Source organism: Cnephaeus nilssonii (genome assembly GCF_951640355.1).
Source record: "Cnephaeus nilssonii genome assembly, chromosome: 4".
Classification (NCBI taxonomy): domain Eukaryota; kingdom Metazoa; phylum Chordata; class Mammalia; order Chiroptera; family Vespertilionidae; genus Cnephaeus; species Cnephaeus nilssonii.
Window position 1 is genome coordinate 52,074,217 of NC_137075.1, and position 16,422 is coordinate 52,090,638.

Consider the following 16,422-nt stretch of genomic DNA (forward strand, 5'->3'; position numbering starts at 1 on the left):
CCACAGATTGGCCCTGATTGCCGGCAAGGCCTAGGGACCCTACCCATGCACGCATTTTGTGCATCAGGCCACTAGTGTATTATAAACCCTTTGTATCTTTAACACATAGCATAGTGTTTTTTTGCAAGGTAAGATACTCAAATGATTCTGCTTTGTCTAAAAGTATGAGGAGCCTGGCCAGCATGGCTCAGTGGTTGAGCATCGACCTGTGAACCAGGAGGTCACAGTTTGATTCCTGGTCAGGGCACATGCCCGGGTTGCAGGCTCACTCCCCAGTGTAGGGCATGCAGGAGGCAGCCGATCAATGATTCTCTCTCATTATTGATGTTTTTATTGCTCTCTCCCTCTCCCTTCCTCTCTGAAATTAATAAAAATACATTAAATAAATAAATAATAAAAGTAGGAAATCCAATGGATCCCTATCATACTACTTCCTTTCCTTAATAAATGCTCTTAGCTGTTTTGGTGATGAATTATTGATGAATTAGATACCTAACTAGGACATATTTAACAATAATAAGTCTCTTTGGCAGTGGTGGTGTGTGTGGTTCAGAGGCTATCTCCCGTCATTATAGATTTAGACATAGGACACAGAATGGAGGGAAAAGTGTAGAAAATGTTTATATGTGAGCTTACTGGTTTTTTGTTGTTGTTTTTTTTTAATATGTTTTTATTGATTTCAGAGAAAGGAAGGGTGGGGGGAGAGAGAGAGAGAGACAGAGAGAGAGAAACATCAATCATCCATCCGCTGCCTCCTGCATGCCCCCTGCTGGGTATTGAGCCTAAAACTCAGGCATGTGCCAGGACCAGGAATAGAACTATGACCTTCTGTCTCATACGTCAGCACTCAACCCCTGAGCCACATAGGCTGGGCTGAGCTCATTGTTTTTAAGTTCATAGATCTGATGCTACTAATTAAAGTGTTTGGTTAAACGTGTTTATAGATACATAGAGCAAATATAAATGGGAAAAATAGAGAATCATAAAAATATGACTTTAGAGAAAGATATATAGCTAGGTTTGCTAAATCAGTGGATTAATGGCATAGGGTTAGAAGGGATGAGTATCAAGAAATCAGGAAGTATTACTATTTAATGTAAATGTGACTAGAATCAAGTAGATTGGGCTGCCTTTGGAGTTTCACATAAGTGAACCGAAGCTGTTTTCCCCTACAGTTGTACTTTACTCAGCTTTTTAGAATTAGATGTTCATTGATGTCCATTCATCTAATAATAGTGAACTGATAGAATGAAGAGCATTAAAACAGTGGAATAAAGTGGTAGAAAAAAAATAAGTCATAATCTTTAAATGTATTAATGTTGCCCTAGCTAGTTTGGCTCAGTGGAAGTTGTTATTTATTCAAATTGTAATTAGTTCTTCACAGCTAAAGATCTTGCATACATTTAATTGGGTTACTGAAGTTTTTATTTGGTGACACGATCTTGCCAAGACTCCCCATTTGGTGTGCTCCCCTGATCTGCCCCATCTACATGCATCCCTGCACATGTATATATACACACACACAACTTAATTGGTATATACCTAGCCTATTGTTTTTATTTTATTTAGAACCTCCTCCATCTTCCTAGTCATAATTTACCAAAACAGATGAGGAAATGAAGAATGTCATGAAATATCAATGACCTTTACAGAGTAAACCAAAGTACTTGGGTATATCCTGCCAGAAACATGTTCATATGTCCTTAGCTCCATATAAAATGGCCTTGCCTGCCTATCCCCTGCCTCCCTCACTTGTTGCCTTTTATAAATAGACTAGAGGCCCGATGTATGAAATTCGTGCAAGAGTAGGCCTTCCTTCCCCCAGCTGCCAGCACTGGCTTCCCTCTGGCACCCGAAATCCGGGCTTCCCTTGCAGCCCCAGCTTCGTCCAGAAAGTCATCTGGAAGGATGCCCGGTCTAATTAGCATATTATGCTATTATTATTATAGATATCAATGAGAAAGAGAAATATAGGGTGTCCCAAAAAATGTATTCACACACTTTGAATAACTATAAAGACAGTGTTTATTAAAATACATTTCATTTTCAAAATTAAGCTATCTGCTGTTAAAAATGTATATACATGGAATACTACGCTGCTATAAAAAAGAAGGAATTCTTACCATTTGCAGCAGCATGGATGGACCTGGAGAGCATTATGTTAAGTGAAATAAGCCAGGCAATGAAAGAAAAATACCACATGATCTCACTCATTTATGGAAAATAAAGAACATTATAACCTGATAAACAAAAAAATAGATACAGAGGCAGTAAAGCACCGAACAGACTGTCAAATTACAGTGGGAAAGCAGGGGAGTGTTGGGGAGGGGAGAAAAGAGATCAACCAAAGGACTTGTATGCATGCATATAAGCACAACCAATGGACACAAGACACTGGAGGGGTGGGATGAGGGCATGCGACAGGGGGTAGGGTAGGCTGGGGGAAGGTCAAGGGGGAAAAAAAGGAGATATATGTACCACTATATGTAATACTTTAAACAATAAAAAATATTAAAATATATATATATACATTTTTGGGGATACCCTGTATTTCTAAATTTAGCTTCCTATTTATGATCTATACATTCATGCAGATTTAATAGAAGAAAAATATAAAAGCTCTTATTATTCTGTTAGTTCCTTTGACAGGAAAGATTCCTAATACTTAAGGTAAAATGATACAAACAATAATAATTTAATGAAAATCTGAAAATAAATTGTTTATTAATACCCTGTATATCGTGAACTCCCAAAATAGATATATTCAAGATAATTTAAAATTAACTGTTAGCAAAGAATACAGGTTAGCTGTTTTATTTTTTAAACTGCTCATTTGTTTTGTTGTTAATGAGGAATACTAGTGGAATCATTTGTGTTCATTTTGTTTCAGAAAAGAACTACTTTTACTGAAGTACACCATCCATTGTGAAAGTGGAAAAGTAAGGATTATTCATCATGCCTTCTGTGGCTTCAGATCCTAAAGAACTCTACCTCAGTTCTTCACTAAAAGACCTCAATAAGAAGACAGAAGTTAAACCAGAGAAAATAAGCACTAAGAAGTATGTATCCATTGTTAGTTTGACTGAGTCATATATTAAGTTTTAGTTCAATTCCATTTTCTTACATGTGTTACGTGAGTAAATTTAAAGTTTATTTAAACAATGGCATCATCTCAGAAATAAAGTAAGACCTCCTTAGAGAAGTTCTTAACTTTATCTTGGCAGAGTACATATATAGTCTTCTAATATACATATTATCTGTTTTCTAGACAATAGTAAATCATAAATTTGAGGTAAAGACTGTAAGGGTTCTACATAACTCATTCAGCCACAATCAATACCTTTTCATAACATAATATAAAAATACTGCTTAATTAAAGATTTTTATCCTTGTGTATTTCACATATAAGAGATCGTCTTAGCATAGTCTTTCTTTGATTAACCTTTTGCACTCGGATGTCGAGTGTGACTCGACACGGTTAGCATCGGTAGCAGCTCTTTTTATACTCTTTGAATCCTATCTAATAATAGACAAATATGCAAATTGACCATACCTCTGACACGCCCACAAGCCACACCCACCATCCAATCAGAGCGAGTATGCAAATTAACCCAAACCAAGATGGCTACAGCCACAGAGAGCAAGGTTTCCTAGGTAACAGAGGAAGCCAAGCTTTCTGCCTGCCCTTGCCAGGCCTAAGCCTCCACTCAAGCTACAAAGTTTCAATTATAGAAGGTAAACAAATTCAAACAAATGGCGGCAGAATGGAGCTTGAGAGAGCAGGCCAGGGTTGCCGCTGGCAACAGGGCAAGCAAAGCTTTCCACACACCCTGGCCGGGCCCACCCGCTTAAGGCAACAAAGTTTCAATTATAACCCCAACACAAATGGCTGCCAGCCTCGGAGGGAGCCCCAGGCTTGGCTCTGCTCCAGGCTACAAAGTTTCAATTGTAGAAGGAAAATAAATTCCAGATACCAGGGCCTCCGCTTGCATTGCCAGGGGGTGTGGCCGGCCTGCAAACCACCACAGGCCCCTCGCTCAGGCCGCCCCACACCCCAAGGGAACCCCCACCTGATCCGGGACGCCCTTCAGGGCAAACCAGCTGGCCCCCACCCCTGTACCAGGCCTCTATCCTATCTAATAAAAGAGTAATATGCAGATTGATCATCACTGCAACACACAATATAGCTGCCCCCATGTGGTCAAAGATCCTGCCCCCATGTGGACACAAGATGGCCACTACAAGATGGCCAGCAGGAGAGGGCAGTTGGGAGGCACCCGGCCTGCAAGGGAGGGCAGTTGAGAGGGACCAAGCCTGCAAGGGAGGGCAGTTGGAGGTGATCAACCCTGCAGGAGAGGGCAGTTAGGGGTGACCAGGCCGGCAGAGGAGGGAAGTTGGGGGCAAACAGGCTGGCAGCAGAGTGGTTAGGGGGTGATCAGGCTGGCAGGCAGAAGTGGTTAGAGGCAATCAGGAAGGCAGGCAGGCAAGCAGTTGGGAGCCAGCAGTCCTGGATTGTGAAAGGGATGTCTGACTGCCCGTTTAAACGGGCAGTCGGACATCCCTCAAGGGGTCCCATATTGGAGAGGGTACAGGCTGGGCTGAGGGACAACCCCCCCTCTGTGCACGAATTTCATGCACCGGGCCTCTAGTGTATCAATAATTTGAAATATAAAAAAATCCAAATAAATAAGTTTGTATGAAAAGAAACTCCAGTTTTTTTTTCTACTGCCACGCTTTGTAAAATCTGGGGTATTTAAAAAATTAAATCCCGAGTAGAATAAAGGAATCGAGAAAAAAGCAAGCGAGTGCAAAGGGTTAAAAAGAGGAGAGAGATGTATTTTTTATCTAGTATTCAGCATGACAAGAACTTTTAATCTAATGATCTATTTTATATAATATAGAGTTGGAAAAAAGAGTTTCAGAAAGAAAGGTAGGCCCTGGCCAGGTACACCAGTTGGTTAGAGCCTTGTCCCGATATACCAAGATTGTAGGTTCCATTCCCGGTCAGGGCACATAAAAGGATCAACCAATGAATTCTTAAGTGGAACAACACATCAATGTCTCTCTCTCTCTCTCTCTCTCTCTCTCTCTCTCTCTCTCTCTCTCCCCCCCTCCCCCTCTCTCTCCATTCCTCCCTCTCTCTCTCAAAAAAAAAATCAATTAAAAAAAAAGTGCATCTAGCCAGCCATACACTAGACTTGAGTAAGATTTTAGAGATTAGAGGAAAATACCTGTTCCATGGCTAGAGATAAATGGGGGGGTGGGGGTGGGGGGAACGACTCTAAAAACTGATTTTTATGATCCCAAATGTACTCATTCCTGAACGTTTATAGAGAATCTCCTTACTATCTTTGGTTTGATTTACGTCTGTCTTAGGTCTATGATGCCATGTGAGGCACAGCATACACACTGACTGAAATGGTCCTTGTACAGGACCATCTTTGGTCTTAAATACCACTTTGTCCCTTTTCCTTATGTGGTGGTCTAGTTCCTTGGTCTGACCAACTTCCTCATTAGTCCATGTCTCAATTTTGGAATACAGTTTGAAAAATACAGAAAACAAGATTCACTGCTTTGTATAAATAAGTATTGGTAAAGCATATTGTATATAACTTGGTTGCCAAAACTTTAGTCCTAAGTGAATGAATTTCTCTTGCAGAAATGCCTATTTTATTAATTTGTTTTCTAAAAACCATCAAACAAGGAAAATGTCTTTAGAATTAATGCCACAGAATCCTCAAATTATTTTACTGAAGTAGAATTTTAAGATGACGTATTTTTGGACTTTAAGTCTCTTTTTCTTCCAGGACCAATGAATCAGAGTGTAGTTCAGCCATTTTGTAGAAAATCTTAACCAAACAAAAAGATTAGTCTCATGTCCTCTTTTCTTTCCCTAATTTCTTGAATTTTCAGGTGGGGGAAATTTTACATAATGGTTAGAAAGGAGTGAGTAGAATGGAAAATATTTGTTTTAATATTATATTAATAAGAGAAATATGGTAATTGACCATCACTCTGTGACACGCACAGCCAATCAGGAAGGAAAATGCAAATTAGCAGGACAAAGATGGTGACAGCCATGGAGCCAGCTGGAGTGGGCAGGAGGCTTGGGTCGCCCCTGGACACAGAGGAAGCCAAGCTTCCCGCTCGCCTGGACCAGCTGCCAAAGGAGGGGCCTGTGGGCGGTGGCCACGGAGCAGGCCGGAGCGAGCAGGAGGCTTGGGTCACCTGGGCCAGCCGCTGAGGGAGGGGCCTGCAAACAGCCCTCAGCCTCTCACCCAGGCTGGCCATGCCACCATCGAGTGAGGGTCCCCGCTGGAGGGCGTGGCCAGCCTGCAAACAGCCATCAGCCCCTCACCCAGGCTGACCAGGCACCCCAGCGGGGATCCCCATCCTGAAGGGGGTGTGACCAGCCTGAAAAGGGCCCCTCAGCCCCTTACCCAGAGGTGGTTAGGGGCCAAGAGGGGAGGGCAGTTGTGGGTGATCAGGCCAGTGGGGGGGGGGCAGTTTGGGATGAGCAGGCCGGCAGGGGGCAGTTGGGGGTGAGCAGGCCGGCAGGCAGAGTGGTTAGGGGCAATCAGGCAGGCAGTCAGGTGAGTGGTTAGGAGCCAGCATTCCTGGATTGCGAGAGGGATGTCCCAGATTGGAGAGGGTGCAGGCCGGGCTGAGAGACACCCCCCCCCCCATGCATGAATTTCGTGCACCGGGCCACTAGTCAAAATAATAAAGATTTTAACTCCCCTAATTCAATACAAATGGTATGTTCTTTAATTATAGAGTATGGCTATTATGTGGCTGCCTGAGGACCACTTGTCTCAGGATTATCTGTTGTAGCAAATCTTTTAAAACTGGACTCAGAAAGCATTTTGAAGAGTTTGTGGTATATAAACAATTCTTATGAAACAGAAGTATTTACTTGTAGCATAAGGGAAATTTTCAGATTGCATCCAAACTGGCATCTAACTTTGTGTCAGTTCTGAAATAAATTATGAAATGTATTTTATCGAGGTTCTCTGTAGGCTTTACCCATGATTTCCCCCCCAGATGTCAAATGTTTTATTTTTTTCTCTAATTTTAAGTTATGTACAGAGTGCCCAGAAGATCTTCAAGACAGCAGAAGAAAGCAGGTTAGATCGTGATGAGGAAAGGGCCTACGTACTATACATGAAATTCGTGACTGTTTATAATCTTATCAAAAACAGGCCTGATTTCAAGCAACAGCAGGTACCTTTTGTTTCTACATTTTTATTTGCTAAGTTATTTTTGCACAATGGACTTATCTTCTCTAAAAGTTTTAACTATATTGGAAAGTAGATAACATTATGTAGCATCAAGTTCAAACAGGAAGATAGAAAAACAAACTGAAGATTTAATTTTATTTGCAAACATGTGGATACACACACACTATATACACATTCTTTTTTTTTTAAATATGTTTATTGATTTTTAGAGAGGGAGAGGGATAGATAGACATATCAATGAGAGAGAAACATCATCGATCTGATGCCTCCTGCACACCCCCTACTGGCTATCAAGCCTGCAACTTGGACATGTGTCCTGACCTCTTGGTTCATGGATTGATGCTCAGCCACTGAGCCACACAAGCTGGGGCTCTATATGCACTCTTCATTTGTCTTGGACTAGTACAAATTTATAGCAAGATGCAGAAACAGTCAGTTTTCTGTTATGATACATCATTGCCAGGTCAAATAGAATATTCCATTTACTCATGCATTAAATAAGAAAAATGTGACTTGAGATTGTACTTTCTCAAGATTCAAGGTTTAGTCATTTGCTTTAATGTGACAGTTTTTAATATATCACATTGTTGCCATATTGAAGATCTCAGTTTGAAAAATTAATGCTGATTGCTTCCATTTTTGTATATTATTTTGCTTTTAATCCTTTGAGCAGGTGCCTTCCTTCCACTTTGCTGAAGCCATGGGCAGTGAGGGAGGAAGGGGAAAGAGGGGAAGTGTAAATGAAAAAAGAGAACTGATGACTAGATAAGTGTTGCTAAGGAAAATGGTTGCATTTCAGCTGCACCAGCAACAGGCTAAAGAAGATCATGAAGACTAGGTTAAAGAAATGGGAAGAGTTTTCTGTTGGTGGTTCCGCCTTTACTTAGGAACAATCTTGCTACCAGACAATAAATAGTAGCAAAATACTGCCTATAGATCTCATGTGGTGGAGAGGCCATTCCTTAAAAAAAAAAATTTTTTTTGTTAATCCTCACCTGAGGATATTTTTTCCCATTGCTTTTTCAGAGAGAGTAGAAAGGGAGGGAGGGAGGAGAGAGAGAGAAAGAAACATGGATATGAGAGATACATCTACTGGTTGCCTCCAGCGTGTGTCCCAACTGGGGGCAGGGAGTGAACTCAAAACCAAGGTATTGGCCCTTGATGGGAATGGAGCCTTGAGACCCTTTGGTGTGCAGGTTGACACTAACCATTTAGCAACACTGGCCAGGGCAGAGAAGCTATTCTTGAATTAATATTGAGATTTTTATTTTGTTCACTGGTGGGTGGAATTTCCTTTGCCTCATTAAAATTGTAGAAGTTAAAAAAATTTCTTACTCTTTTAATAGCCTTATATGAATTACAATAGTGTAATTCATATGATTTCTTTTGGTTGTTGGTTAAGGCAGCAGTCGCCAACCAGTGGTCCGAGGACCACTGGTGGTCCGTGAGGTCCGAAAGGTTGGCGACTGCTGGGTTGAGGGATAGCCTCATTGTTTTATTTAATGGTGTTAAATCATTGCTCGTATTTCTTCTTACCAGTAAGGTTATACTAATAATAGTTATGGGATTTTAGCTCTAGCTTTAGAATGGTGGCCCCTTGCATTTAAGGTTCATCCTCCACAAATGGCTGGATTGGTCCTGTCCTTGGAACATTCTTGGGCATACTTATCTGCAGATGGAGACAGAGGCCTGCCCAAATTTAAGCAAGTGTTTGCATGCTCTTCGATGATTATCACAGTATCTCTTAAAATGGAATTGCTTAAAAAGAAGTGTAAAAGTGTCTGCTAAAGTAATTATTTTTGAAAAATTTGCAGATTTGGGTAACTGATAGTTTTGGTGTTTGCTATTTTGTCTATTACTGTAGGGCCAATTTTTAAATATACTTTTAATTTTTTGCTCTATTTTTCTAAATTAGTAACTACTTTTATTCTTTGACAAGATTGGGAGTGTTTTTGTAGCTACCTTTTTTTTTTTTTTTTTTTTAAACCTGAGAAGGTTGGGAGTAAATTATAATTGGTAAGAGGTTTTTTCCATTTTCACAGACTATTTATTCCTTTTCCAAAGGGAGTGTATAGTGAAAGTGGCAGGAGTTGTTCAGGTTAGAAAGCTCTCTGTTACTTCATATGTTGCAATTGTTCAGTTTCTGGTTTTCAGTATAAGTATTATTTTTGTTTGCTCTGTCCAAGGTACCACATCTGCTTCTGTCTTAGAACTGTTTGTGTTTTATTTTATTTAGCCCAACTTCTCCAGTATACTTCAAGTATGTGAAATGTTAAATTTACTAAGTAAATTTTTTAAACATTTGATTTTAGCGAGGGAGGAAGGGTGAGACCTGACTTGGGATCCAACCCATACCTAAGTATGTGCCCTTACCAGTAATTGAACCCACAACCTTCCCATGCATGGGACCACACTCTAACCAACCAAGCCACACTGGCCAGGGCACTAACTAAATTTTGGTTTTTACCTTTTAAAGACAGTAGGGACAGAATGTAATGTCATCAGTCTTCAGAAACTTTGTCTTTCACTCTTATTTTATACTAGGGAATAGTTAGGATTTTATATAAAAACTTGATAATTTAGCAAACTCACTAGTAGAGGACACATTGCATTTACTAGTGTCCTGGTGCGTGGATTTCTGCACATTGAAAGGAAATTAATTAGAAGAAATATTTTAATATCACTATTTGAGTCTTGCTAATGAAAAGAAAATAGGATTCTGCCGAGTCTCCTATCTACCTACTCCAGGACTTTTGAGAGAATCAAATGAGATGAGTTACAGGAAAATGCTTCACAAACATTTGGTTAAACTATATAAAATGTTTCCACCTGGCTATAAAGCAAATCGGGTTCCTGGGCTGATGAAACTCCAAGGATGCTAGTCACTAGGGAGAGGAAGCCAGGCGTTGCTACGTGACGTCCTTACCCAGTGCCCAGAGCCACTGTTTTCGGGTGGTGCTGGGCGGTGGGCTGCATTTTGCACCATGGGGTCTTGGCAGCATTGGCTGCGGTTTGGTGGGGTGTATCTCCGAGGTGGTGGCGGGGCCTGTGTCCCACTTGGGGAAAGCCGAGTATTGCTTTGTCCGTGCCAGGTCCGTGGTGCCGTTTATTTTTAAGGGGCCAGGGCGTGTCATAGCAGCTCCTGCATTGAGCGTTTGCCTCCTGGTGGTCAGTGCGCATCATTGCTACCAGTCGGACAGACACTTAGCCTTTTATATATGTAGATTGCTTCCTCATTGAAAATATCAGTATATGAATAATTTTTTCAGGGTTATCTGAAAAGGGAGTAAGGCAAATATATTGAAAATATTAGTATAACAGTCTAGATAATATTAGAATTATTTTTTCCCCCAGAATTATATATTTTTAAATCTCCATGGCATTCTTGAGAATCCTGAATATTACTGGTAAACTTTTTTATTTGTGAAATCATGAGAGTTGCTTGAATCTGTATGTTCAAGAATAGGAAAGTTCTACTTGGTAAACCTAAAAAGCAAATGTTTTTAGTTGTATAAGAATTGGATGTTGTTATTAAAATTCTGTCAATTGTCAGTACTGTTGAAAATATTTATGCTTATTTTAACTGTGATCCATTAACAGTACAGAGAGAATTATTGAAAAGAAACCTCACCGAGCCGAAACCGGTTTGGCACAGTGGATAGAGCATCGGCCTGCGGACTCAAGGGTCCCAAGTTCGATTCCGGTCAAGGGCATGTACCTTGGTTGTGGGCACATCCCCAGTAGGGGGTGTGCAAGAGGCAGCTGATCGATGTTTCTCTTTCATCGATGTTTCTAACTCTCTATCCCTCTCTCTTCCTCTCTGTAAAAAATCAATAAAATATATTTAAAAAAAAAAAAGAAAGAAAAGAAAGGAAACCTCACCGATATTAAGGGAGTGTCTTTTGAGAGTTTGTAATAGGCATAGTCAAGCACAAACAATTTTTTCAGCATTTAAACAGAGTTAAGTTGAGCTTACAGACTGGCTTCTTAATGAGTTTCTATTTAAAAAATTAATAAAACAAGTCATAGTATTTTTTGGTTTTATTTTGTATTTTGTTTTTACTGGAGAAATCTTATAGTAATGATTAGATTTTATTTTCTGTTAGAAAAGTATTGTGCCCTACCTGGTTTGGCTCGGTGGATAGAGTGTCAGCCTTTTGACTGAAAGGTCCTGAGTTTGATTCTGGTCAAGGGCACATGCCCAGGTTGTGTGCTTGATCCCCAGTAGGGGGCATGCAGGAGGCAGCTGATCAATGATTCTCTCTCATCATTGATGTTTTTTTAAAAAAATATATTTTATTGATTTTTTACAGGGAGGAAGAGAGAGGGATAGAGAGTTAGAAACATCGATCAGCTGCCTCTTGCACACCCCCTACTGGGGATGTGCCCGCAACCAAGGTACATGCCCTTGACCGGAATCGAACCTGGGACCCTTGAGTCCGCAGGCTGACGCTCTATCCACTGAGCCAAACCGGTTTCGGCTCATCATTGATGTTTTTATTTCTGTCTCCCTCTCCCTTCCTCTCTGAAATCAATAAAAAAATATATATATATTTTTAAAAGCTTTGTATCAGCCCTGGCTGGGTTGCTCAGTTGGTTGTAGTGTTGTCACGTACACCAAAAGGTTGTGGGTTCGATTACCAGTCAGGACACATACCTAGGTTGTGGGTTCATCCCTGGGTGGAGCGAGTACGGGAGGCAGCTGATCTGTGTTTCTCTCTTACATAGTTGTTTCTCTCTCTCTCTAAAATCAATTACACATCCTCAGGGGAGAAGAGGGTGAATATTGTATCAGTTGTAGGGGACATTGTGATAACTAAAGTAATTACAGTTTCCACTGTAATGTTCAAGTGATAGAGTATTGAACAAACTATACTTTTATTGAAATTACATAATGAATGCCCTCTTTATTTAGTCTTTAATCTAGAAGAATAAACTCAACCAAAAACTGAGCTACTTTTAGGCTAGATAGACATATGATAGCTGTTACCAACAGATTTATTACACCCAGAGCTCTTGGTGAGGGTCTCTCCATGAGCCAGAGATGGATATTTTTGACCTTCTGGCCTTTCCTTTTTTTTTTTTTTTTTTTTTATAAATACGATTACTATATCCTTTGTGATGAATTGTACTAGTAGGTTCTATTTGTAGTCATACTGACAAGTTGTGGCAAATTAGATCCAATAATTAGCCTACTCTAACTGCACTGCTGTCATGTCATACTAATTTGATTTGAAAATATCTCTGATTGCAGGACCTAATGAGTGACATCTTAGTGAAGTGATTTTTTAAAAACAACTTCATTATGCCTATTAGTAAATTATGTGCCAAAATGTGTGTGTGTGTGTGTGTGTGTGTGTGTGTGTGTGTGTGTGCGCGCGTGTGTATGTGTTTTAGAGGGAGGAAGGAGGAAAGAGAGAGAAAGAGAAACATTGATGTGAGAAAGAAACACTGATAGGTTTCCTCTGACCTGGGATTGAGCCCACAACCTGGTTATGTGCCCTGACCAGTAGTCAAACCTGCCACCTTTTGGCGAATGGTTCGATGCTCCAACTGAGGCACACAGGCCATGGCTATTTTGTATTTTTGTGGGGGGTTTTTTGTTAATCCTCACCTGAGGATATTTTTTCCATTGCTTTTCAGAGAGAGTATAAGAAGGGAGGGGAGGCGGTAGTATGAGAGAGAGAGAGAGAGTGAGTGAGAGAGAAATATGGATATGAGAGGGATACATTGATTGGTTGCCTCCCACATGCACCCCAACTCGGGGGCGGGGAGCAAACCGGGCACCCAGGTACATGCCCTTGACTAGGTTTTTGAACCTAAGACCCCTCGGTGCGCAAGCCGACCTCTAACCTTTGAATAGTACTGGCCAAGGCAATTTTGTGTTTTTTTTTTAAGGTAGATTATATTATTGATGGCATATTTTCAGTCATTTGACTTTTAGTTATTCAATGTTTCCTTAAATATAACACTTGTTTTATGTCTAAAGTATTGCAAGGCAGGTAGCTATAGTAAAGAAAGATGGAAGCACCCTGGCTGGTTTGGCTCAGTGGATAGTGTTGGCCTGTAGACTGGGTGGGGGTGGGGGGGTCCCAGGTTCAATTCCGGTCAAGGGCATGTACCTTGGTTGCGGGCACATCCCCAATAGGGGGCATGCAGGAGGCAACTGATCGATGTTTCTCTCCCATCGATGTTTCTAACTATCTATCCCTCTCCCTTCCTCTCTGTAAAAATCAATAAAATATATTTTTTAAAAAAGAAAGAAAAATGGAAGCAAAACATCTCAATTTAAAACAAAAGGACAAATCCCATGCTGTAGATTGACACACAATTTGTTTTACTGCATCTGAGACTAGAGAAAAATGAAACTAGGAAACCTCCTTATAATGGCAAGATACATTATGCCCTTGAAAGCTTTGTGGTTTTTGTTTTTTGTTTGTTTTTTTGCTATTTATTTATAAACAAAAAAGAAGAGTATTTCTTAAAAGTTGCCTTACAAATAAGTAAAAACTGTTACCTACTCGAATTTTTTTTATCATACTGATGCTATGATAAGATGCTTTTGCAACATTTTAAGAATAAGTTGTGCATTCATGTAGGTTAAAAGTTTAAAAAAATACTTCAGTCATAATGTTTTCATCTAAACTTTCCTGTTTAAGAACTGTGATTTAATGTCTTTAGCATTATAGCTGTGTATAGTACCTAATGCTAACAGTATAGGATGGTTTTCCTATAATTTTAGGACTATGTTCATTCAATGCTTGGACCTGCAAACATCAAAAAAGCTATTGAAGAAGCTGAAAGACTTTCTGAAAGCCTTAAACTCAGGTATAGACATTATTATTTTCAAATGTAATTCCTAAAAATAAGTCCTGTGTTAACAGACCACAAAAATTAAATTTTTTTTCTGTATCACTTACATTATATTTATGTGTTACCATTAATATTTTTTACTGAAGCTTTTTAAATGCTTAAAACGATAGTTTATTAAGGTAAGCATTAGTATAGTAGTTTAGAGCTTAGGTCTCATTTTATTCTCAAGTTTCTAACAGGATTCTTCAGAAAAATATCATTCCTCTGCTCCATCTTGTGATGTGCTACTAGACACTGGTCTGATGAGAATAAAGTATTTACTGTAGTTTGATCTGCCTGGTTTCAGAAGGTATATATGTGTTGTTGTTTTTTTAATCTAATTCTAGTATTTTCCATGACTAGTTTACCAGACTTATAAATAGAAATTAAAAATAGTATGTTTCAATTTTTAGTCATTCCTTAAGTAACAAAATAAAAAAGGAACTATTTTGTTCAATATTTTTTCTTTAATGGTTTTTGTACTTGGATCAGTTAACTATTATAGTTATATACATCATAGCCTTGACTTAAAATTATCTTTTTAAACTGCTATATTCCCTTCATCCTTTCTAGAAATTACTAATCTTGGGTCTGGAATATCATTAAAGTCGTTGATATCATTAAGAATCACTATTCTCTTTCTTCTTTAGCCAGTTAATCAATTAAGTAGAATAGCATTTCTCCTAATCTTTGTATTAGCCATTATTAACTGTTGTTGTTTTTTCCCTTCAGTTTGCCTAGTTTTTCTCTAATCATCTATATGTATAAAAGACTAAGTTACCGAACTACTGACCAACCGGTCGACCAGTCACTATGACGCGCACTGACCACCAGGGAGCAATACAGGAGCTTCCCCCTGGTGGTCAGTACGCTCGCTCCCACAGCCAACCTCACGCAGCCCCTCCCCCCCCCCCCCCCCGGCCAACCTCCCGTGTCCTGATCACTGTCCAGGCCGAGGGACCCCACCTGTGCACGAATTCGTGCACCAGGACTCTAGTACTATTATAATAATCATGTTTATCTCCTCTTTTTTTGGGGGGGGGGTCCTTTCACTTATTTGTTGTCCGTATTTTTTAGTATTTTTAATCACTTTATAAGTGAGTGAGGTTTATAGTTAATTTTAGGATTTTAGGATTATAATTCCTTTCAAAAGGAAATTGTAGCAGATTTGAGTCATTAAAAGGTTGAAATTAATGGGAGGGAAAGAGCAACAAGAGCATTAAACAACTTTAACTTGAGAGTATAGAGTTTCTTTTCAAGATTTTTGAGCAATTTATGTAAATCTACAAAGGGCAAATTTGCAAGTTGTGGCTTATAATGACCAATGGCAGCATTGAATATCAGTTGGAGGGAGAAAATATGTACCCAAAGCAGGGTACTAGTATTATGTAACTGGAACTCCTTTACTTTTCATGATCATTGCAAGACATCTTGACTTCTTTTTTCAACTAGATATGAAGAAGCTGAAGTTCGGAAAAAACTTGAAGAAAAGGACAGACAGGAGGAAGAGCAACTGCAGAAACAGAAAAGACAGGAAGCAGGAAGAGAGGATGGTAACACATCAGCTAAAAATTCTTTCGAAAATGTATTGGATTCCAAAGACAAAACCCAAAAGGTATTTTAAATTTATTCTGTGAGATAAAAAGACTCTTCTCAGATGATCTGCTTAAGAAGAGTTGAGATATCACTACAACATTTATTTGGGCAACCAGGGTAAAATTTGATGTGTTTTTATTAGAAACTGAATCAAATATTCTAGCTTCAGTTGGTTTTCTTACAGGTTTTTGGTTTGTGGTTACTATGAGATTCATATATAACAAGCTGTGTTTATTGCAGTCTGTTTTAAGTTGATGATCGCTTAAAATTGCATTTTAAAAGCTCCATTTTAAAAAAATGTTAATGACTATTCAAGACTGTTGTAATATGGGAGATTGAACTCAATGATGCTTAAACAAAATGTAGGCAGATTTTTATTTATTCATTTTATTTATTCAGTTTAAATTATATTGATCAGATTTTCATATTTAAAAATAAAAGATTTTTACGTATGTATTTCAGAGAGGAAGGGAGAGGGAGAGAGAGATGGAAACATTAATGATGAGAGAGAATCATTGATTGGCTGCCTCCTGCATGCCCCTACTGGGGTTCGAGCCTTCAACCTGGGCATGTACCCTTGACCGGAATTGAACCTGAGACCCTTCAGTCCGTAGGCCGAGGCTCTATCGACTGAGCCAAACCATCTAGGGCGAGGCGGATTTTTAAATGCTGACTAGCTCATGGAATAGTATTAGAGTATAGTATTAGAGTGTAGAAGGTTGATCAATGTGAG

The 16,422-nt window shown here is 39.4% G+C and overlaps 1 protein-coding gene across 5 annotated transcripts in view; it reads left to right on the forward strand.

The window, feature by feature from the left end:
* USP8 (ubiquitin specific peptidase 8) overlaps window positions 1–16,422 on the forward strand; it is a 63,549-nt gene that overhangs the window by 12,368 nt on the left and 34,759 nt on the right. For all 5 annotated transcript variants that reach the window (XM_079767475.1, XM_079767478.1, XM_079767479.1 and 2 more), the window contains 4 exons: window positions 2,891–3,059; window positions 7,080–7,224; window positions 13,984–14,069; window positions 15,546–15,708. In XM_079767475.1, the coding sequence (XP_079623601.1) occupies window positions 2,956–3,059; window positions 7,080–7,224; window positions 13,984–14,069; window positions 15,546–15,708 (498 nt within the window). In that variant the 5' untranslated portion in view covers window positions 2,891–2,955. The remainder of the gene's footprint in view (window positions 1–2,890; window positions 3,060–7,079; window positions 7,225–13,983; window positions 14,070–15,545; window positions 15,709–16,422) is intronic.